General features: G+C 53.8%; 1 protein-coding gene across 2 annotated transcripts; it reads left to right on the forward strand.

Moving 5' to 3' along the window:
* Window positions 1-2,394: 2,394 nt before the first annotated feature.
* On the forward strand, window positions 2,395-11,650 carry LOC148591934 (olfactory receptor 14A16-like). Of its 2 annotated transcripts, XM_088536428.1 has the most exons (2): window positions 2,395-3,060; window positions 11,369-11,650. In XM_088536428.1, exons 1-2 carry the CDS (start codon window positions 2,395-2,397, stop codon window positions 11,648-11,650), a joined length of 948 nt encoding a protein of 315 aa, XP_088392554.1. The 2 variants fall into 2 exon arrangements, with proteins under 2 accessions (XP_088392554.1, XP_088392555.1); XM_088536429.1 differs by lacking the exon at window positions 2,395-3,060 and having other exon boundaries at window positions 10,715-11,650.
* The last annotated feature ends 9,461 nt before the right edge of the window (window positions 11,651-21,111 follow it).

Here is a 21,111-nt window from a genome sequence, read left to right on the forward strand (position 1 = left end):
GAGATGGGAGCAGGGTCTTGTAGAGCAGGACATGTCCACCTCTCTTAGATAACCATCCTCTGATGAGACCAACTGCAATGTCTCAGTCTCTCTCCACGGCTAACAGAGAGACCATTGGTGACCATTTTGTGGACGTGAGTGGACATTTGCCAGGGGTGGCAGGGGTGACCTTTCAGTACCTTTCAGGAACCATCAGCCCTGGAGGCCCGTGATCATCTTGGAAATGCACAGGGGACAGAAAATGTCCCATCTCCAGCTGGGTCCCTGCTCCTGAGCTGGGCCTGGCTCCTGCGGGAACCTGCTCTCCTGCGGGAGCCCATGGCAACCTGGCAGGAGCTGCAGAGAGACAGCTCTGCCCAGGAGCAGCTCCTCATAAAGGAGCACCAAGACTCAGGGCACTGCCCGCAGGCACCAGACTGGGACGAGTCGCTCATAAGTGAAAGGCAGTCGGGAATGGGAGGACACCCGAGAATCTCAGTGCAGGGAGAAATCTTCCGAGCCCTTGGCACGGTAAGTCTGTGTCTGTGGGGCAACAGTGCTGTGGGTGCTGGAGGGATCTTCCGAACCTGGCACAGCACCTTCAGATCAATAGGATGTGTCAGGGTGTCTCTCCCAGCCTCTCCTGTTTGAATTAGGGGGTGCTTTAGAGCAGGGATTCCCAGCCGCACGTTCAGAGGGACAGGGCATCACAACTGCCTTCTCCCTGGATGCACCCAGGTGCTCATGGGCTGTAATACAGAGCCGTGTCCCAGTACCCCAGGGTGCTGCGTGCCCGGGGCAGTGACTCTGCCCCCTGCGAGGGTCGGCACTCAGCCTGCCCCGGGAAAGCCCCACGGTGCTGCAGGGAGATGCTCTGGGTGGGAGGAGAGACCCCCATCAGGGCAGGCTCATTTTGTGAGGGAGCCTTTCCAAGAGGACAGTCAAGGCAGTGTTAATGTTAAAGACAAGGAGATTTCAGGAGTCTGTTTTCAGTTTCATCCTTTTTGTTAAGGGCCAGGGGTGTATGGAAAGGAGATGCCAGGTTGGGGCAGGAGACTGAGACTCCCAGTCCCTTAAATGGAGAGATCTGTGGGGAACCTCAGCAAGTCCCTTCCCCCTCCCTGACTGCAGACAGCACCAGCATCACCTTCTCTGGCCTCACCAGGGTCTGGCTGACCTTCTCCTCCCCACCTGCAAACACAGAGATGTCCCTGGGCTGCTGCAGAGCAGAGTGAGTGTCCGGAGGATGGGACAGTGTCTGTGACACTGACAGAGAGAAGACATGGGGCAGAGGAAGAGCTGCCAGCAGGAAAAGCTCCAGCAGTGGAGATACAATCAGCAAATGGGAGGCAGCTATAATTGCTATGAGAGGTGGGATTAGGATCAACCCAGTCAGTCCCTGCAATGCAGACTTCTTCCTCTAAGCAAAGCCCCGTGTCTCCTCTCCCACCCCTCAAGGCCATGGAGTCCTGGCCACGAGCCCCCTCCTTGGTAGAAGAGGGGCTGTGTCTCTCCTGCAGCCTGGTCCTTTCCCAGTGCAGGACAAGGGGACTGAGAGGGACTGTCCTCAGATGTCACTGGGGGGTGGCGTGCACAGCTGGGGGAGCTGAAGGCTTTCCTCAGTGCTCCTCTGTCTGCTGCTCCTTACTTTGCCTTGCCAGAAGGTTCATCCTGTTGCTCTTCATTCCTTCACCTGTCTGTGCTGATCTGGTTTTGCTCTCTGGAGCTAAGGAGGGGAATTCAGCTGCAGTTCAAGCAGTAACTTCCCTCTCCCACTGCATTCCCTCAAGCAACAGTGAAGACATTTAAGTGATTTGAGGATGGGATCCGTCTTAGTGGAAATGGGATCCCCAGAAGGGGTCAGCTCAGCCCCTGCCTTCACTGCACTGTTCCTCTCCCTTGCTGGAGTGGGAACAGTGGTGACTGATTCAGGTCCAGACACCTCTGTTGAAGAGAGCAAACTGGAAGGGGGGTTAGATTAATCCCTCCCAGTGATCTTCCCTCTCAAACAGAGCTGTCATGAGTGTGGCCTCTCTCCCTCTCCCTCTCTCTCTCTGTCGCAATAGTAAGTGGAGAATATTCCCACTTCCCTTCACTCCACACTTCACCAAATCCCCTTCACTCAGGTCACAGTACCCATCCCCAGGTGTTCCCTGCAAATGCATGAGTCAATTTGACACCTCCGTTTACACCCCGCAGTAGAGCAGGACTGACTGCCCTGGAGGCAGGCAGAGAGGCAGAGCACACTCACCCAGCACAAACCAGAGGTCAAGAAAGGGAGCAGAACAAGGTAAAGGAAAGGACCCATGTGGGGGTACCATGAGGAGTGGAATGGATTTTATTCAGAGAAGCTTGTTCTAACTTTAACTTGTTGATGCTTTTTCCTCATTGGAGAGTGCGCTGAATCAAGATTAAATGTCCAACAGAAGCTCCCTCAATGAATTCCTCCTCCTGCCATTCACAGACACGCGGGAGCTGCAGCTCTTGCACTTCTTGCTCTTCCTGGGCATCTACCTGGCTGCCCTCCTGGCCAATGGCCTCATCATCACAGCCGTAGCCTGCGACCACCACCTCCACACCCCCATGTACTTCTTCCTCCTCAACCTCTCCCTCCTCGACCTTGGCTCCATCTCTACCACTCTCCCCAAATCCATGCACAATTCCCTGTGGGACACCAGGGCCATCTCATACTTGGGATGCGCTGCCCAGATCTTTCTGTTTGTCTTTTTTATGTCAGCAGAGTATTTTCTTCTCACAGTCATGGCCTATGACCGCTACGTTGCCATCTGCAGACCCCTGTATTATGGGACCCTCCTGAGCAGCAGAGCTTGTGTCAAAATGGCAGCAGCTGCCTGGGGCTGTGGCTTTCTCCATGCTCTCGTGCACACTGGGAACACATTTTCCCTACCCCTCTGCCAAGGCAATGTGGTGGAGCAGTTCTTCTGTGAGATCCCCCAGATCCTCAAGCTCTCCTGCTCAGACTCCTACCTCAGGGAAGTTGGGCTTCTTGTGGTTAGTATCTGTTTAGTCTTTGGGTGTTTCATTTTCATTGTTGTGTCCTACGTGCAGATCTTCAGAGCTGTGCTGAGGATCCCCTCTGAGCAGGGCCAGCACAAAGCCTTTTCCATGTGCCTCCCACACCTGGCCGTGGTCTCTCTCTTTGTCAGCACTGACATGCTTGTCTACCTGAAGCCCTCGTCTGTCTCCTCCCCAGCTCTGGATCTGGTGCTGTCCTTTCTGTACTCGGTGGTGCCTCCAACTCTGAACCCCCTCATCTACAGCATGAGGAACAAAGAACTCAGGGACACACTAGAAAAGATGGTTCAATGGATATGAGGTCATTGCCAGTACCTGTTCCACGTTCATTCACTCATCAGAATATCCCTCATCAAGGATGTGTGTTATGCATTTATTTCCTTCTTAGTTTTCTCTTGTACATCCATCTCAGACAAATATAATAAGTAAATAAATAAGTATGTCCACTTCCCTGCATGTCTCCTTGGGAACCTCTCCTTTGACTTGGACCCACATCCTGCGTTGAAGCAGGAAGCCAGGCTTCTTCCCCCTTCTCCAGTAGAGAGGGGGGGACTTCAGAGCCTGCTGCTCGAGCTCCCTCGCATGCCCCTAGTGCAGTGAGGAGAGTTTCCTTGTGCAGTGTCTCTTCCAGAACTGGCACCAAGGGAGCTCAGGGGGACAGGGTTAGGCTCAGACGAATACAGACGGGGTGAGACCATGGGCCCCATGTACATTAGGAGTGCTCAGCTGCCCCAGGCACCGTCAGGGTGTCATCTCACACCCCTCTCCTGTGATGGTGGCAGCCAGATGTCACTGTGGGCTCTTCCCTTCTGTCTGCAGTGCTGTAACATTACAAGTGGACGGACAGTGCAGGGGAGGAGACTCAGGCAGCAGCCTGTGGGGACAGACCCTCTGCTTGGCAATGTCACCCCCACACTCCCACAGCAGGCATTTCCTCACTGCAGCCTTCTCATGGGATCTGCAGCTTCCTGGAGACACATCCCAGCAGAGCAGGGCTTTCTCTTTCTAGAGTTGTTCTCTTCATTTCCATGCTGTGCTTCTATGCTCTGTTGCATGGATATAGCCCAGGAGTTCTCATAACCTGGTGATGCTCTGTTGTGTTGCCATGTGAACATGTCCTGGAAGCACAGGCAGGACCAGGCACTGGGCACCCTTCTGTCAGCCCTGGCCTCCAGACTAATATTTCCTATAATTAAAGGGCATCTCCTCTGTGATATGTCTGAAACAAGGCATTTATTCACAGGATGGTTGCAATATGTCCAAGGTGGGGTGCAACCGCAGAAGGGCCTGATATTCTGATTGTAAGATCTATGGGTTCCAGCGATGAGCTCAGAGTCCCCAGATGATTAGGGATTAGACTGGGTTTATGGTTCATCTCTCAGTGACCAGTGGAGACAGGGAACGGTCTCTGAAGTGTCTACCTGGGGCTTTCCCAGAGGAGACCACGCTGATGATAGATGCTTCTGGAGGGGCCCCCAGCAGAGCTCAGAGGATTCCAAGGGAGAGCGTGTGCCTGGGAATGGGCAATGAGTGGAGCTTCATGAAATGAGGGACGATCGACAGTGGGGTAAGCAGAAGGCAGAGCACTAAATCCAGGTGTACGTATCACAGAATCACAGAATGGTTGAGGTTGGAAGGGACTAATGGAGATCATCTAGTTCAACACTCCTGCACAAGGAGAGACACCTAGAACACATTGCACAGGGTCGTATCCAGGCGGGTTTTGAGAATCTCCAGAGGAGGAGACTCCGGAACCTCTCCGGGCACCCTGTTCCAGGGCTCTCTCACAGTAAAGAAGTTCTTCCTCACATGGCAGTGGAGTTTCCTGTGTTTTAGCTTACATCCATTACTGCTTGTCCTGTCATTGGCCACTACCGAAAAGAGTTTGGACCCAACCTCTTTACCTTCTCCCCTCAGGTATTTGTACATGTTGATAAGATCCCTTCTCGATTTTCTCTTCTCCAGACTAAACAGGTCCATCTCACTTAGTGTTTTCTCATACAAGACATGCTCCAGTCTCTTAATCTTCTTTGTTGCTCTATACTTGACCCTTTCTAGAAGTTCCACATCCCTCTTGAACCGGGGAGCCCAGAACTGCACACAGTACTCCAGGTGCAGCCTCACCAGAGGTGAGGAGAGGGGCAGGATCCCCTTTCTCGACCTGCTGGCAACACTCCTCCTAATGCAGGCCAGGATCCCATTGGCCTTCCTGGCACATTGTTGGCAAGTGGCTAACTTGTTGTCAACCTGGACTCCCAAATCCCTCTCTGTGGAGCTGCTTTCCAGCAGGTCATCCCTTATCTGTACAGAGTTATTTCTGTCCAGATGCAGGACCCTTAACTTGTCCTGGTTGAACCCTATGAGGTTCCTCTCTGCCCAACTCTCCATCCTGTCCAAGTTCCTCTGAATGGCAGCATAGCCCTCTGGAGTGTTGGCCCCTCCACCCAGTTTGGTATTGTCCACAAACTTGCTGAGAGTGCACTCTGTGCCCTCATCCAAATCATTGATGAATAAAGTTGAACAGCGCTGGAAGCAGTACTGAGCCCTGGGGGACACCACTAGCCACAGGCCTCCACTTAGACTCAGCTCCATTTATCACAACCTTCAGAGCTCTGCCATCCAGCCAGTTCCAGGAAGAATCATGGACTCCTTGCACAGAGGGTGGACGGGGCCTCAGGAGATCTCTAGCCCAATCTCCTTGCTCACAGCCTGGTCAGCCCTGGTGTCACACCACCTTTGCTCTGTTTTCACTCTGGTCTTGGAAACCTCTAAGGGAGGAGACTACACAATCTCTCTGGACAACCAATTCCAGTTTTTCATCACAGGGTAAGTGCTCCAGCTCCCCAACTCTAGTGAGGGTCCTTGGCCTAATTTGCTCCCAGTTATCAACATCTTTCTTGTTCCAGGAAACCACACTTGGAGGCAGTGTTCTCCATGTGGTCTAATGAACAGTGATTAAAGGCATTCACCATTTCCCTTGACCTCCTGGCTGTGCTGCTGCTCATAGCACCATGATTCTTACGGCCTTCTTTGCTGCCTGGAAATGCTGCTGTCTCATGTTTTTCCTCCGTCCCCCAGGATGCTCAGGTCTCTTCCAGAGAGCTGCTGCCCCAAGCTCTCTCAGCATCTCCTCACAGGAGAGATCCTCCAGTCCCTTGATCATTTTTGTAGTCCCACACTGGACTCTCTCCAATAGTTCCATGTCTCTTTTGTAGTGGAGAGCCCAGAACTGGACACAGGACTCCTGATGTGGCCTCAGCAGGGCTAAGTAGAGGGCCAGGGTCGCCTCCCTCCATTTGTTGGCAACACTTCCTAACACACCCCAGGCACCTCTCCATGAGCATTCTGAGATGAGGCAGAGTGACTTAGCAATAACATCCACCAGCTACTGCAGCACTCTTGGGTACATCCCAATCTCCAGAAAGTTGAACGAGTTTTACTGCATAGACCATCCTTGTGCTTGGCAGCTGTTTTCCTTAAAGACCTGTTAGCTTTCCTGAACTCCTGGGCCCTTCAGAGCTGCCTTCTATGGAATCTCCCACCTGTCCCCTGGGGAGTCCCCTAAACAGGTCAGACCTGTTCCTCTGAAGTTCAGGGTCTGTGCTCCACTGCTGTCCCTCCTCTACTGGACCTGAAAATCTGCTTTTCTTACTGTCGCTTAAGGAGAGGTTGACAGTGAATATCACATGCCTGATGCTTTCCCAGATGTATTTCCCTGCCCACTCCCTCACCACCAAATAAGAGCCAGGGCCTGTGATCTACAGACTTTCTCACGTTGCTTAAAAGGAGCTGTCATCCACCTTCTCACCCTGACTGCATGGTCTGTAGCTCCCATCATGATGTCACCCTTACTCTAATGCTCACCCACAAGCACCTGCCCAAACTATTGCCCATCTTATGGAAACTGTGCATGCATCTGAGCTGCCCCTCCACATAAAACAGCCTCCTCCTCCTTCCTGGCAGTCTCCCCTGAAGAGCTTTTACCTCAGCAGCACAGACCTCCAGTTGTGTGAATGGTCCTAATGCATCTCAGTTATTCCAGTGATGTAGAGATCCTGTGATAGTTTATGCTGCATATGCCAGGCTCCAGGCATTTGCATATATTTGGGCTGCAGAACATCAGGTGTGTCACAGCAAAGAGATTTCTCACAGTGAAACCTGTTACCAAGAGCCAAAGGCACTGTGTGCAATGGCCCCACTTGAGAGCAGACCATGCTGACTTGGAGAGCAGGTGGCAATGTAAATGGTCAGAGGAGGTTCCTACTGCAAGAGCAAAGCCTGCAGTGCCCAAGACCAGGGAGAAACAGAGCTGGGCTGTGCAGGAATGGCAGGAGAGGGCTTTGTTGCCTGAGCTGATTTGTAGCACTTTGTAGCCTGTGATAGAGATGAGCCAATCTCCAGACAGGACAAGGCTTCACTGAAGGTGTTCTTGGGCTTGAGCCAGCTGTGATCCAGCCATCCTGGGGTCATCATTAGCCCCATCATATCATCCAGGGTAAAAAGAGGTTCTGTAGGAGCAAAGCTGTAGGAGAAGCTTTTAAGAGAGCAGAGACCAGAGCAGACACCTTGGTGTGACGTGCCTCTCCCATTTATGGAGCATGCTCGGCTGCAGGAGGGATGGACTTGGCCCAAAGGCAGTGGTGGGATCCAGTTGTTTGGGCACTGGGAGGGAACCTGAGATGCCCTGGGGAACTTTTCCAGCTCCAGCTCCAAAGGGACTTGGCTTCCCATAGATCCCATGCTGTGTCTGCTAGAGGAGACGTTTGGTTATGCTGGACAACACAGGCATCTCTCTTGGCCCAGCCAGCCTATTCCTGTGTCACTGAATGATATGTCTGCACTGAATTATATTAGCTTTTTGCACTGTAATGATCTGCCTGGGTCTTTGCTTTATACTGCGTGGTCCTCACATAGTAGTGGAAGGCATCTGGGGCCATTTGGGATGGCAAAGGACATTTCCAACCTGGTCCTATCCAGAAGCTCCCTGAGGATGTGGGTTTCAGATTTGCTCCAGTGGAGCAAACAGACATGGGCACATTTTTGGTACCTCCTCTGCCTCTTCAACTGTCCACAGCTGTTTGTGTGTCATCCCACCCTCCATCAGTAGTGATTACAAGGGGAGCTTAGAGAAGGAGCTCGCGTGCAGATGTCAGTGCTGTGCACACTTCAGCGTGGGCAAGCAGAATCCCACCTTCTGTGTTTTTGTGGAGTTCAAGGGAGGAATCTGAATCCCATCCCAGACCAGTGACTTCTGAACCAGCATGTGATGTCAACACAGATTCATCTGAATCCATGACCCCCCTCTTTGCCCCTGTCTCTGTGTCCTACCTATTAGGGTCTTACTAACTAGGGACTTCCAAAGTGGGACCTTTTAAACTTGCATAGATAGTTATCTTCTGATGAAATAGATGGCAAGTTGGGAATCCTTCTTTCTCCACTCAGTTGGAAAGGACAACAAGTGATTATTTCAGTTTCCTTAACAAACATTTCCCAGGAGGAGGGGGGACAAGGGACAGCGAAATTCTTGAGTTCAGCCAATCCTCAGTTCCTGAGCGGGGCCAGGCTCCTGGGACGGAGGCAGCTCGTGGCAGCCTGGCAGCACTGCCCAGAGACAGCGTGTGCAGGAGCAGCTCCTGTGCCAAGAGCAGCAGGGCTGCGGGCACTGCCTGCTGCTGCGGACAGGAGAGGAGAGAAGGCAGCGAGAGGGGAACGGCAGTGTGGAGCGGGAGCACAGAGGAGAACTGGTGGAGAAATCGTCACAGCCCTTGACACGGTGAGTCTCTGCGAGGAGGGCAATGCTACTGAGGTTCCTGGAGGAGTCTTCTGACCCCAATCCATTACAGATCGGGGTTTTAACGATCATTCTCTCACTTTCTCCTGTGCAGAGAATGGGGAGATGCTTCAGAGCAGCGTTCCTGCCACTCCAACACAGGGACAGGACATGCTGCTCTCTTCTCCTGGGGATGGCTGCAGGGTGTGAAACCAGGGTGAGCACTGTGGTCTGCCCAGGACTGTAATTCAGAGCACTGTCCCTGCACTCCATGGTGTTGTGAGCCCGGGGCAGTGACTCTGCCACCTGTGAGTGTCAGCGCTCAGCCTGCCTTGGGAGCTCCCCATGGCGCTGTGGGGAGAAGATCTGGGTTAGAAGAGAGCTTGAGCCTCCCATCAAGAGGATGCTGTATTTTCTGCCTTGGGGACATATCAGAGGTGACTTTTCATCAAGAACACCATGGCAGGGAACTCCTGATAGAGAAGTGTCATCAAGACTCTGGGCTCTCACTTTTATTCTCTTTGTGTGGTGTAAAATGGACACGAATCTGTCAGATTTAGACAGGGGATGGAGGCTCATAGATGGTGACACTGAGAGAAGAGCAGTAGTGGGAGAACCTCAGCAAATGCCTTCACCCACCCCTCAGCCTACAGAACGGGCCAGCATCCCCTTTCCAGCCTCAGCAAGGTTTGTCTCACCCGCAAACACAAAGGTGCCCTGGGCAGGATCCTGGCCCCAGCGGGTGTCTGCAGGGCAGAGCCGAGGGCCCAGCGGGTGGGATGGGGTCTGTGAGCACAAACAGGGCAGACACGTAGGGATGGAGGAACAGCTCCCACAGGGACGGCTCCCCGTGCAGCAGAGTCATGGCCAGAGGGTGAGAGGAAACTGTCACCTCCAGCACCTCCTCTCCTGTCCCCACCAGCACAACCCTCTGCTCTGCAAGCTGCGGCATCCAGACCATATTTCCTTGGCAGATGGACGTGAAGGAGGCACTCCTGAGAGCTCCCTTTCCCCAGCCCTGCCTGGCCCTGATTCTCTCAGCACAGCTATCGGGGTGTTGCTCTGTGTTTCCCACCGGCCCGTGTCCGTCCCTTGGACTCTCTGGGCAGGGGGTTTCTGCTGCAGTCCAGACACTGACCCTGTGGGTCCTGCCATGCAGATGTGTCCTTGTGTGTGAGGTGCCCAACACCCCTCTGCCCTGTGGTGCTTGGAGCCAGGTACTGGGAGCATCTGTGCATGAGCCAATTCTCCCTTGAGGACACCTCATCCTTCAAATATTTTCTCTGTATTTTAGTTGGTTGGGCTGCAAGCTGCCCTCCAGAGGGGCACACCTCCCCCATTATGGGTGAATCTTATGGAGGGGCTCCATGGAGAAGCTCTCCAGGTACTGAGGCCCTGGAATTGCTGCTGGCAGCTGGATGCGGGCAGCTGGAATAAGCCCAATGTGGTTCATGCTTGAAAAGGAGGGCTGAGACCTTCCTCAAGAACTCTGAGACAGGGCACTGGGTTGGGTGATCTGCACTTTGAACCTGGATTCCTCTACACTCCATGGCGTGATTTCTTTCTATGGTAAAATGAGTGAAATTGTCCTCCGCATCAGAGGAGCGAACACAGGGCAGCTGGGAACAGGTCAGCTCTTCTCACTCTGCATTAATGCTATAGTGATCCCTTTTGCCCCTCTATAACCACAGCCATTTATTCAGAGTATAGTAGGAATGCTGAGGATTTCTGTGTCCTCATGGAAAACTCACCCAGCACCAACCAGAGCTCAAGACACAGACCTCAACAACTTGAGACTTGACTGAAATGGGAATTCATAAAGTTTGTGAGCTAAAGGAAGGCTTATGAGAAAGATTTACACATGGAAATCTGTTCTAATTTCTCAACAACTCTTTTTCCTCTCAGTCCTTCAGTGGCCTGAAGGAGCGAATGTCCAACAGCAGCTCCCCCAGTGACTTCCTGCTCCTGCCATTCGCAGACACACGGGAGCTGCAGCTCTTGCACCTCTCGCTCTTCCTGGGCATCTACCTGGCTGCCCTCCTGGCCAATGGGCTCATCATCACAGCCGTAGCCTGCGACCACCATCTCCACACCCCCATGTACTTCTTCCTCCTCAACCTCTCCCTCCTCGACCTGGGCTCCATCTCCACCACTGTCCCCAAATCCATGGCCAATTCCCTGATGGACACAAGGGCCATTTCCTACTTGGGATGTGTTGGGCAGGTCTTAAGTTTTACTATTTTTGTATCAGCTGAGCTTTCTCTCCTCATAGTCATGGCCTATGACCGCTATGTTGCCATCTGCAGACCCCTGCACTATGGGACCCTCATAGACAGCAGAGCTTGTGTCAAAATGGCAGCGGCTGCCTGGGCCAGTGGCTTTCTCAATGCTTTCCTGCACACTGGGAACACATTTTCCCTACCCCTCTGCCAAGGCAATGTGGTGGAGCAGTTCTTCTGTGAGATCCCCCAGATCCTCAAGCTCTCCTGCTCACACTTCTACCTCAGAGAAGTTGGGCTTCTTGGGGTTAGTGGCTGTTTATGCATTGCATGTTTCATTTTCACTGTGGTGTCCTATGTGCAGATCTTTGCTGCTGTGCTAAGGATCCCCTCTGAGCAGGGCCGGCACAAAGCCTTTTCTATGTGCCTCCCGCACCTGGCTGTGGTCTCTCTGTTTGTCAGCACTTCATTTTTTGCCTACCTGAAGCCCCCCTCCATCTCTTCCCCAGCTCTGGATCTGGTGGTGGCTCTTCTATATGCGGTGGTGCCTCCAACTCTGAACCCCCTCATCTACAGCATGAGGAACAAGGAGCTAAAGGACGCAGTGAGGAAACTGGTTACAAGGGTCCAGTGTCAGGAACAGTAATCCCCTCTTGTGCAACCACTCACCTGTTACAGGCTGTCTGGCATCAAGGCTTTATGCTGTTCCGTAATTCCTTCCCTTCCCTTCCCTTCCCTTCCCTTCCCTTCCCTTCCCTTCCCTTCCCTTCCCTTCCCTTCCCTTCCCTTCCCTTCCCTTCCCTTCCCTTCCCTTCCCTTCCCTTCCCTTGCCTTTCCTTCCCTTCCCTTGCCTTCCCTTCCCTTCCCTTCCCTTCCCTTCCCTTCCCTTCCCTTCCCTTCCCTTCCCTTCCCTTCCCTTCCCTTCCCTTCCCTTCCCTTTCTTCTCCTTCCCTTCCTTTTCCTTCCCTTCCCTTCCCTCCCCTTCCCTTCCCTTCCCTTCCCTTCCCTTCCCTTCCCTTCCCTTCCCTTCCCTTCCCTTCCCTTCCCTTCCCTTCCCTTCCCTTCCCTTCCCTTCCCTTCCCTTTCCTTCCCTTCCCTTCCCTTCCCTCCCCTTCCTTCTCCTTCCCTTCCTTTCCCTTCCATTCCCTTTGCCTTCCCTTCCCTTCCCTTCTCTTCCCTTCCCTTCCTTCTCCTTCCCTTCCCTTCCCTTCCCTTCCCTTCCCTTCCTTCTCCTTCCCTTCCTTTTCCTTCCCTTCCCTTCCCTCCCCTCCTTCCTTTGCTTTTCTCTCTTCCACTCTTTCTCCTTTTCTCTCTCTTTTTGTTTCTTCTGATGCATTCACATAAAAATAAATAAGTGAATATACAAATAGTGAGTACCGATTCCTCTCATTTGTATCTTCTCCAGAGATTGTGTTGAAGCAGGAAGCCAGGCTTCCCCCTTCACCAGCAGAGAGGGGCAACCTCAGAGCCCGCTGGTCAGAGCTCCCCCAGGTGTCATGTCCCTCAGTGCAGTGAGGAGAGTTTCCCTGTGCAGTGTCTCTTCCTGCTTTGGCACCAAGGGAGCTCCGGGGCACAGAGTTTGGCTCAGACGAGTACAGATGGGGTGAGACCATGGGTCCCCTGTCCATTGGGAGAGCTCAGCTGCTCCAGGCGCAGTCAGCATGTCATCTCACAACCCTCTCCTGCAAGGGTGACAGCCACGTGTCACCGTGGGCTGATCCCTTCCCTCTACAGAGCTCCAACTTGTGGGAGAGGGGGAACATTGGAGAGGAGGGGACTCAGGCAGCAGCTTGTGAGGACAGACCCTGTGCTTGGCAGCATCCTCCCCACAGTGACAACAGCCTTCCTGTGGGGACGGCAGCTTTCCTGGAGACACGTCCCAGCAGAGCAACAGGGCTCTTTCTTTTGAGAGTCACTCTCTTCATTTCCATGCTGTCCTTCCATGCTCTATTCTGTGGATATGGTCCAGCATCTCCCATATCCTGGGGATCACAGGTTGTGTTTCCATGTGCATGTGTCCTAGAACAACAGGCAGGAGGAGTCCTTGGGCTCCCTTACACCACTGCTGGACTCCAGAATAATATTTCCATAATAAAAGGGGATCTGCCCTGACATCAGCTTAATTCTGGCCCTCCTTCAGAAACTGGAGTCAAAAAATATACCCAAGGGTGTGCAACCCCAAAAGGGCCTCCTCTTCTGCTTGTGAACTCCATGAGATCCAAGGGATGAGCTCAGCGTTCCCGGGTGATCTGTTAGCCTGAATCCAGGGTTCATCGCTCAGTGACCAGGGGACATGGGCAATGGGCTCTGCATTGCCTGTGCCAGGCTGCCCCACACGTGACAGTGCTGGTGAGAGATGCTTCTGGAGGGGCATCCAAACCCCCAGGGGAGCTCCAGGGGCAGCGAGTGCAGCTTTACTGAACCAGGGAGATTCACAGTGCAATGACCAGAAGGGAGAGCACTAAACCCAGGTGCACACGGGGAAAGGAGGGCTCTGCAATCCCAGAACAGAGAGTGGGGACCCAGGAGGCCCAGCGAAGGAGCACTGGAGGGTACTGTCCATCAGCACAGACCTGAGCCAGCAGAATCAGCAGTGCTGATCCCTGTCCAGCTGGCTCTGCTTCACGCACTGGCCAGCGTGGCCCTTAGCCCCAAAGCAGGGCTGCTCCACATGGGAGCTGGGAGCTGAGAGTGCTGGCAGGGCAGGCAGGGGAGGTACCCCCTGAGAAGAGGTGACATCCCACGGTGCCAGGACAAGAGGAGCAGAGCAGTTTTGGGGATGTTAACGGGGGTCACACAGTCTAGTGATGGCCACACAGGACCGGAAGCCTCCAAGCAGCCTAGGTTTGTGGGGGACATGGACTGGAGACCTCCAGAGGTTGCTCCTCTCCACAACTGCTCTGCAACTCAATGACTTCTTTTGCCTCATCCCCTGATCCAGAAGCATTGGAAGTTCATTCTGCATGAAGATCCTGGTGCTCCTACTCTGGAGCTGGCATCCATCGAAGCCTGGAGACCGGCCTCCACAAAGGCATCGCCTGCCCAGTGCCAAAGTTGTGCAGCTGAGGGCCAGGGTCTTTGCCCCAATTCCCCTGTCCTCCTCCTGCTTCCAGCACCACAAATGCTGTGCCCATGTCAAACCCTTCAGGCTCCAGACTGCCCCGGGGCCTGAGGCAGCTCCAGCTCCTCCAGGGATGCGCTGCAGCCGTTCAGGATTGGGCTGAGGTGGGCCTGGCACTACCAGGGTGGGTGGGAGAGGGCAGCCCCCTCTGCCACGCTGGGGCTGGCGCTGGGCACAGCTTTTCCCTGGGAGCTCCCTGCGGAGCCGCTCCAGGGGATCCTCCCCCTCTGCCCTGGCAGCAGCACCAGTGCTCAGGGTGCCGGGGTGGGAGTGCACAGAGAGCAGGAGGGGATGGGCTGATCCAAGGGAGCATCGAGACCTGCTCTGTGCATGCAGGGATGGAGAGAGGAAACGCAGAGCTCGGCTGGAGCTCTGGAAAGAGCGAGGGGAGGGGAGGGCAACGCAGAGGCCTCCTGCCAGCACATCCAGAGCACAAAGAAGGAGGGAGGGAAATGGGGGCTGCTGCTCAGCGGGGTCAGCTCTGAGGCAATCCAGGAGCCGGTCCCTGCCCACCCCAGGCTGTGCCCCACACAGGGCTCCGTAGGCAGCTGGGCTGCAGGACCTGCTGGGCTCTGCTGCACAAGAGAGGTCGTGCAAGCCTGGCCTGTTCCTCTCCCTTGGGATATGGGGACCTGCAGGAGGATGGAGCTGGCTATGGACTGCCCCACAGCTGGCTGAGAACTCAGTTGTGTGACAGTACAAATGGGACCTCCTTGGAAGAATCCCATGGGCTAGAACTCTAGAAGGAAGGGGGGCCCAAGGAAGCTGGTTAGTTTTCCAGCGGCACTTCCTCCACACCCAGCAACCGTGCATGCCTGTGTGTAAGGAGTCAGGCAGAGGGGGCAGGAGACCTGTGTGGATGAGCAAGGAGCTTGTGGCAATGCTCAAGCAGAAGGCGACGGTATACAGAATATGGAAAAAAGGACAGGTCCCCTGGGAGAAATACAGGAATGTAGTCAGAGAATGCAGAGATGCCACAAGGAAAGCTAAAGCATGTTTGGAACGCCAGCTGGCAAGGGACATTAAAAATAACAAGAAAAACATCTTCAAATATGTTAACAGGAAAAGGAAGATCAGGGAAAACGTGGGTCCGCTGGTGAATGGGATGGGCACCCTGGTTACAAATAACACAGAAAAAGCAGAGTTGCTCAATGCTTTCTTTGCTTCAGTGTTTACCAAGGGCAGCCCTTTAGAGCCCCAGGCCCTAGGGACAAGAGAAGAAGCCGGGGGAGAGGAAGACTTGCCCTGGGTAGAGGAAGATTGAGTCAGAAAGCACCTAAGGAAACTCGATACCCACAAATCCATGGGCCCTGATGGGATGCACCCCAGAGTGCTGCGTGAGCTGGCAGAGGTCATAGCTAAGCTTCTCTCCATCATCTTTGAAAGATCCTGGAGAACGGGGGAGGTGCCGGAAGACTGGAAGAAGGCCAATGTCACGCCAGTCTTCAAAAAAGGCAAGAAGGAGGACCCAGGCAACTACAGGCCAGTGAGCCTCACCTCCGTCCCCAGAAAAGTGATGGAACGGCTCATACTGGCTGTTGTCTCCAGGCACATGAAGGACAAGAAGGTGCTCAAGAGTAGTAAGCATGGATTCACCAAGGGGAAATCTTGCTTAACTAATCTGATAGCCTTCTATGATGAAATGACCGGCTGGATAGATGAGGGGAGAGCGGCGGATGTCGTCTATCTCGACTTCACCAAGGCTTTTGACACCGTCCCTCACAACATCCTCCTGGGCAAGCTCCGCAAATGCGGGATAGATGAGTGCACAGTGAGGTGGATTAGGAACTGGCTGGATGGCAGAGCTCAGAGGGTAGTGATCAGCGGTGCAGAGTCTAGTTGGAGGCCTGTAGCTAGCGGGGTCCCCCAGGGGTCAGTCCTTGGTCCAGTCCTGTTCAATTTATTCATCAATGACCTGGATGAAGGCACAGAGTGCTCCCTCAGCAAGTTTGCTGATGATACCAAACTGGGAGGAGCAGCCGATACCCCAGGGGGCTGTGCTGCTATCCAGAGGGACCTGGACAGACTGGACAACTGGGCGGTAAAAAACCTCATGAAATTCAACAAGGCCAAGTGCAAGGTTCTGCACCTGGGGAGGAATAACCCCAGACACCAGTACAGGCTGGGGACTGACCTTCTGGAGAGCAGCTCTGCAGAGCAGGACCTGGGTGTCATGGTGGACGACAAGTTGACCATGAGGCAGCAGTGTGCCCTCGTGGCCAAGAAGGCCAATGGAATCCTGGGGTGCATTAAGAAGAGCGTCTTCAGCAGGTCGAGGGGGGGGATCCTGCCCCTCTACTCAGCCCTGGTGAGGCCACATCTGGAGTATTGTGTCCAGTTCTGGGCTCCACAGTATAAGAGGGATGTGGAGTTGCTGGAGAGAGTCCAGCACAGGGCTACGAGGATAATGAGGGGCCTGGAACATCTGCCCTATGAGGAAAGGCTGAGGGAGATGGGCCTGTTCAGCCTGCAGAAGAGAAGGCTGAGAGGGGATGTCATCAGTGTCTAGAAGTACCTCAAGGGAGGGAGTGAGGAGGATGGTGCTGGCCTCTTTTCACTGGTGGCCACCGACAGAACTAGAGGTAATGGCCACAAACTGAAACACCAAAAGTTCCACAGGAACTTAAGGAAAAAAAATTTAACAGTGAGGGTGACAGAGCCCTGGAACAGGCTGCCCAGAGAGATTGTGGAGTATCCTTCTCTGGAGATCTTCAAAACCCGGTTGGATGCAGACCTGTGCCACGTGCTCTAGGTGACCCTGCATGTGCAGGGGGGTTGGACTAGATGACCTCTAGAGGTCCCTTTCAACCTTAAGCATTCTATGATTCTATGATTGCTCACCGTAAAGGCTTATGATACATACCACTGGGTCAAATGAATTTCTGTGGGAGAGGTGGAGGAAGAAAGTAGGAAGGAATCCAAAGAGGGGAAATGCAGGCCAGGAGTCCTATCAGTAAAATCTCCAAATACAGGTGCATTTTAGACCCTCTCTGGCAAGCCCCTTTCTGCAGTGATCTGCAGCAGCTGGGAGGAGATGTCTCTGGTGGGGTGGAGGGCAGCTGCACTGGAGAGGCCCCTTCCAGCCCAGGAGGATTTTCTGGGCACTCAAACAAAGATTTCAGTCTGGGACCTTCATGTTTCAGCCCTGGAAGACTCAGTGCAGGGCTGATTAGCTGCACATGGGACTTCTTTTAACCGGGCTTTGTCACAAGTCACATCTCCTCAACCATGGAAATGCCCCCAGAAGCTGATCCCATCACATCTGACCTCAACAAGACCTACAGTATTTCTCTGCTTTTATTCCCCTGTACCTAAACTTTCTTCTTAGCTTCTCAGCATTGGGATGAAGACTCAGCTCCTGGGACAGAGCAGGCTCCATGGGCACCCAGCCCCACTGCTGCACTCAGAGCTTCACTCTGTTGACCTAAGCCAGTCCCAGAGTGCTCCCTGCAGCTGCCTGAATGGACAAAGGTGGGACCTGTCCCTTCCTCTTCCTCCCAAGCATGTCGTTTGAGGAAGCACAGGAAGAACAGGCCTGGAGGCATCCTCATGGCCTGGCAATGCCTGTGGCTGGGGTAACTGATCATCCCCTTCCTGCAAATGCTTCCCAAGCCAGGTGCTTGGAGACAAGTTACTGGCAGTGATTATGGAACGGGAAAGGACGTTCCCCTCTGGGTGGGCAGGGGGACCTCATGCTCTTGTCACACCAGTGGAAAGCAGCTGTCCGCTCAGAGGCCTGTGGAAGAAGAGGGACAGAGCTCAGGGCTCATGGGGTGAAGGTGGTGACATGTATCTGGGACCAGGGCACTGCTCTCTCCAAGACCTTCTCCTAGGAAAGCAGTGCAGGAGCAGGCATACCCTGGAGAACAAGCTTGCCCATGTTCCTAAGGCCAATGACAGGGTCCCTTCTGTGTGAGAACGTGACCCGCCAGCAGCAGGGCCATGGCTGCTGTTCATCCTCTGAGGTCATTTCTGCCTGAGTACCTGATAGCCCCAAAACTTCTGACTCTGAGGACACTTACTGCTCTGGAGTTGATACGCCAAAGGGGGCTCTTAGCTCTCACAGGCTGTTGTGACATCAGCTCAGTGTCTGGTGGTGACAAGCCAGAAAAATGCTCATGGTTTGGGTGTTGGTTGTGTTGGCATTTCTGACTCAGGACCTGGTAGGCCAGTAGCAGGCACATGACCTGGACGTTGGTTGTGAGGTCACTGCTGTGCCTGTCCCTGATAGGCTGAAAGCAGGGATATGGCTCTAACGGTGATTGTGATGTCACATCCTTCTGTGTAGATCTGAGGCCATCAGCAGGCTCTGGGATGATCAGGTTTCTTATGATGTCAGCTCTGTCCCCGCTGCTGATAGGCCAGAGCCAGCGGAAGGTTGCAGGACACATTGTGAGGTCACTGCTGACCCCGTGCGGGATTGGCCGGCAGCAGGACCAGCACCAGCCAAGGGCCTGTGAAGTCCCCTCAATGTGAGCACCTGATCAGAGGACAGGGCTGTGACATGGGCTGTGAGGACGCGTCTGTCTGTGCAGAGGACAGGCCGGAAACGCGCTGGCCGTGAAGGGCTGTCCCCAGAGCGAGTCCTCCAGATGGAGAAGGAGCAGCAGGCGAACGGCTGCTCCTCGTCCATGGACGGGATCCCTGGAGTGCAGGAGCGCATGAGGGAGGTGAGTGGTGGGATTGCAGGGAGAGGCGGGCAGCAGGGATGGGACCTGCACGGAGAACATGGGGATGGTGGGGAAGGAGATCTGGACCAAGACAGCCAGGCAGGAGCTTCTCCAGCGAGGGGACACATGTTCCTGGCCATGTGCACTTCCTCTCACACAAAGCAGACCAAGGGGCACTCTCTCCTGTGCCTGACGCTGGTTCAGGAAGAACAAGGTGCCACTGAAGATGTCCATGGGCCTTGACAGCCTTTGGTGCAGCCATTTGGAGGTCCTCTTTAGCCCTATTCATATCATGTGGTGGATGAAGAGAAGTTCAGGGGAGGAGAGCTAGAAGGGTTTGAGACTGCAGAGCCTGGAGCAGAGACGTGGCGGGGTGGGGGTGCCTCCCATTTATGCAGCACCCTGGGTGTAGACGGGATGGGCTTTCCCTACAGCCAGTGCTGGAATGTCTGTGTTTGGGTACAGGACAGAAATGCATGATGCTCTGGGACACTTGCCCAGCAGTCACTGCAAGGGGACACGGTTTTCCTGTAGGTCCCCGGCTGTATCTGCTAGAGACATGTGGTTGTGCTGGACACTCTGGGAATCTGACAAGGCCCTGATGCCACTTTTCTGTGCTATCAAATCAAGGCTCTGCACTGAATTACAAGAGCTGCTGGTTAATCCTGCAATCTTCCAATGCTTCAACTTCATAGCGAGTGGGGCTGTTATCATAGTTGGCATCTGGGGTCATTTCAGACAGTCAAGGCAATTCCCCACCTAGACCCCAACTCATGCTCTAGGATGATGCAGGTCTCCCAGTAGCTCCATCGGAGCAAGCAGGCACCGGCACCTGCCTTGCATCTCCTCAGTCTCTTCCACTGTCACCAGGTGCTTCTGTGGGAGCAACTGACTCTCAACCTTCATCTCCAGGGATTGTAGTGGAGCTTTGACAAGGAGCATGTGTGCAGATCTCTGTGCTCTGCTCACTTCCGTTTGGCAAGGGGAATGCCACCACTCGTGTGTTTGTGGAGTTTACAGGAGGGATCTGAATACGACTTCACACTCAGATCTAGGCAGGTACTGACCAAATGGATATTTCTGAATCATCACCTGAACCTCGTGTCAGTGAACTCCCACTTGTCCACTCCTCAGTCTCCTGTCTAGTTAAGGGATGTGAGATAAGGCTTCCAGAGTGAGACATTTCCAACTTTCATAGATAGTCATCCTTTGATGAAATAAATTGCCGTGTTGGAATAATCTCTCTCCAGTCATTAGCAAAGGACAACAGGTGATTATTTTAGTTTATTGAAGTGAACATTTCCCAGGAGGAGGGAGCACAAGGGACAGAGAAATTGGTGAGTTCAGCTGTTCCTCTGCTCCTGAGCGGGGCCAGGCTCCTGGGACGGAGGCAGCTCGTGGCAGCCTGGCAGCACTGCCCAGAGACAGCGTGTGCAGGAGCAGCTCCTGTGCCAAGAGCAGCAGGGCTGCGGGCACTGCCTGCTGTTGCGGACAGCAGAGGAGAGAAGGCAGCGAGAGGGGAACGGCAGTGTAGAGTGGGAGGACAGAGCAGAGCTCACTGTGGAAGTGAGCTCCCAGCCCCTTGCATGGTAAGTCTCTGGCTGCAGGACAATGCTACTGAGTTTTCAGAGGGGTCTTCTGCACCCAGTCAATACCATCACTTGGTAGGGTTTGGGGCAATCGCTCTCCCCCCATCTCCAATGCAGAGGATGCTTCAGAGCAGGATTCCCTGCCTCAGCGTCACAGGGAGAGGGCATCCTGCTTCCTTGTCCCGGGGATGCTGCAGGGCTGTGAAGCTGGGTGTGCATCCAGGTCTGCATGGGCTCTAATCCAGAGCAGTGTCCCTGTGCCCCAAGGTTGCTCCTTGCTTCCCTCCTGTCCATGCTGCTCCTGGTCTTCTCTTAGACTCACTTGGGTGGAGAGGATAGAGGATTTCAGCTGCAGTTCAGATATCAATGCTGCAAGTTAGCTGAAACAGGGGTCTGCACGGGAGTGTGGTTTTTAGGGTAACATGTAAATGCAATCATCCTCCAGCTCAAAGCAGTGTGAGTGCAGGACAGCTGGAACCTGGGGTAATAGAGAAGCTCTCGTCACTCTGCCCCAAGTGATAGGGAAGCCTTTCCTCTCAGCACTTGCGGCAGAAAGGACAATGATTGCTGTCTTCAAGGAGTGCTGCCCAGGTGGGAGAGGGGCATCTCAAAGAAAATAAATAATGTCAAAAAAAAAAGAAACCTTTCTTCTACAATCCACATCCTTTAGAAGTGGGTGTGAAGATGCTGAACAACCCTGTTATGTGAAAAGTGATTTTATTGTGAG

Source organism: Tinamus guttatus, unplaced genomic scaffold (assembly GCF_059628265.1).
Source record: "Tinamus guttatus ecotype Peru unplaced genomic scaffold, ASM5962826v1 Tinamus_guttatus_pri_ptg000667l, whole genome shotgun sequence".
Taxonomy (NCBI): domain Eukaryota; kingdom Metazoa; phylum Chordata; class Aves; order Tinamiformes; family Tinamidae; genus Tinamus; species Tinamus guttatus.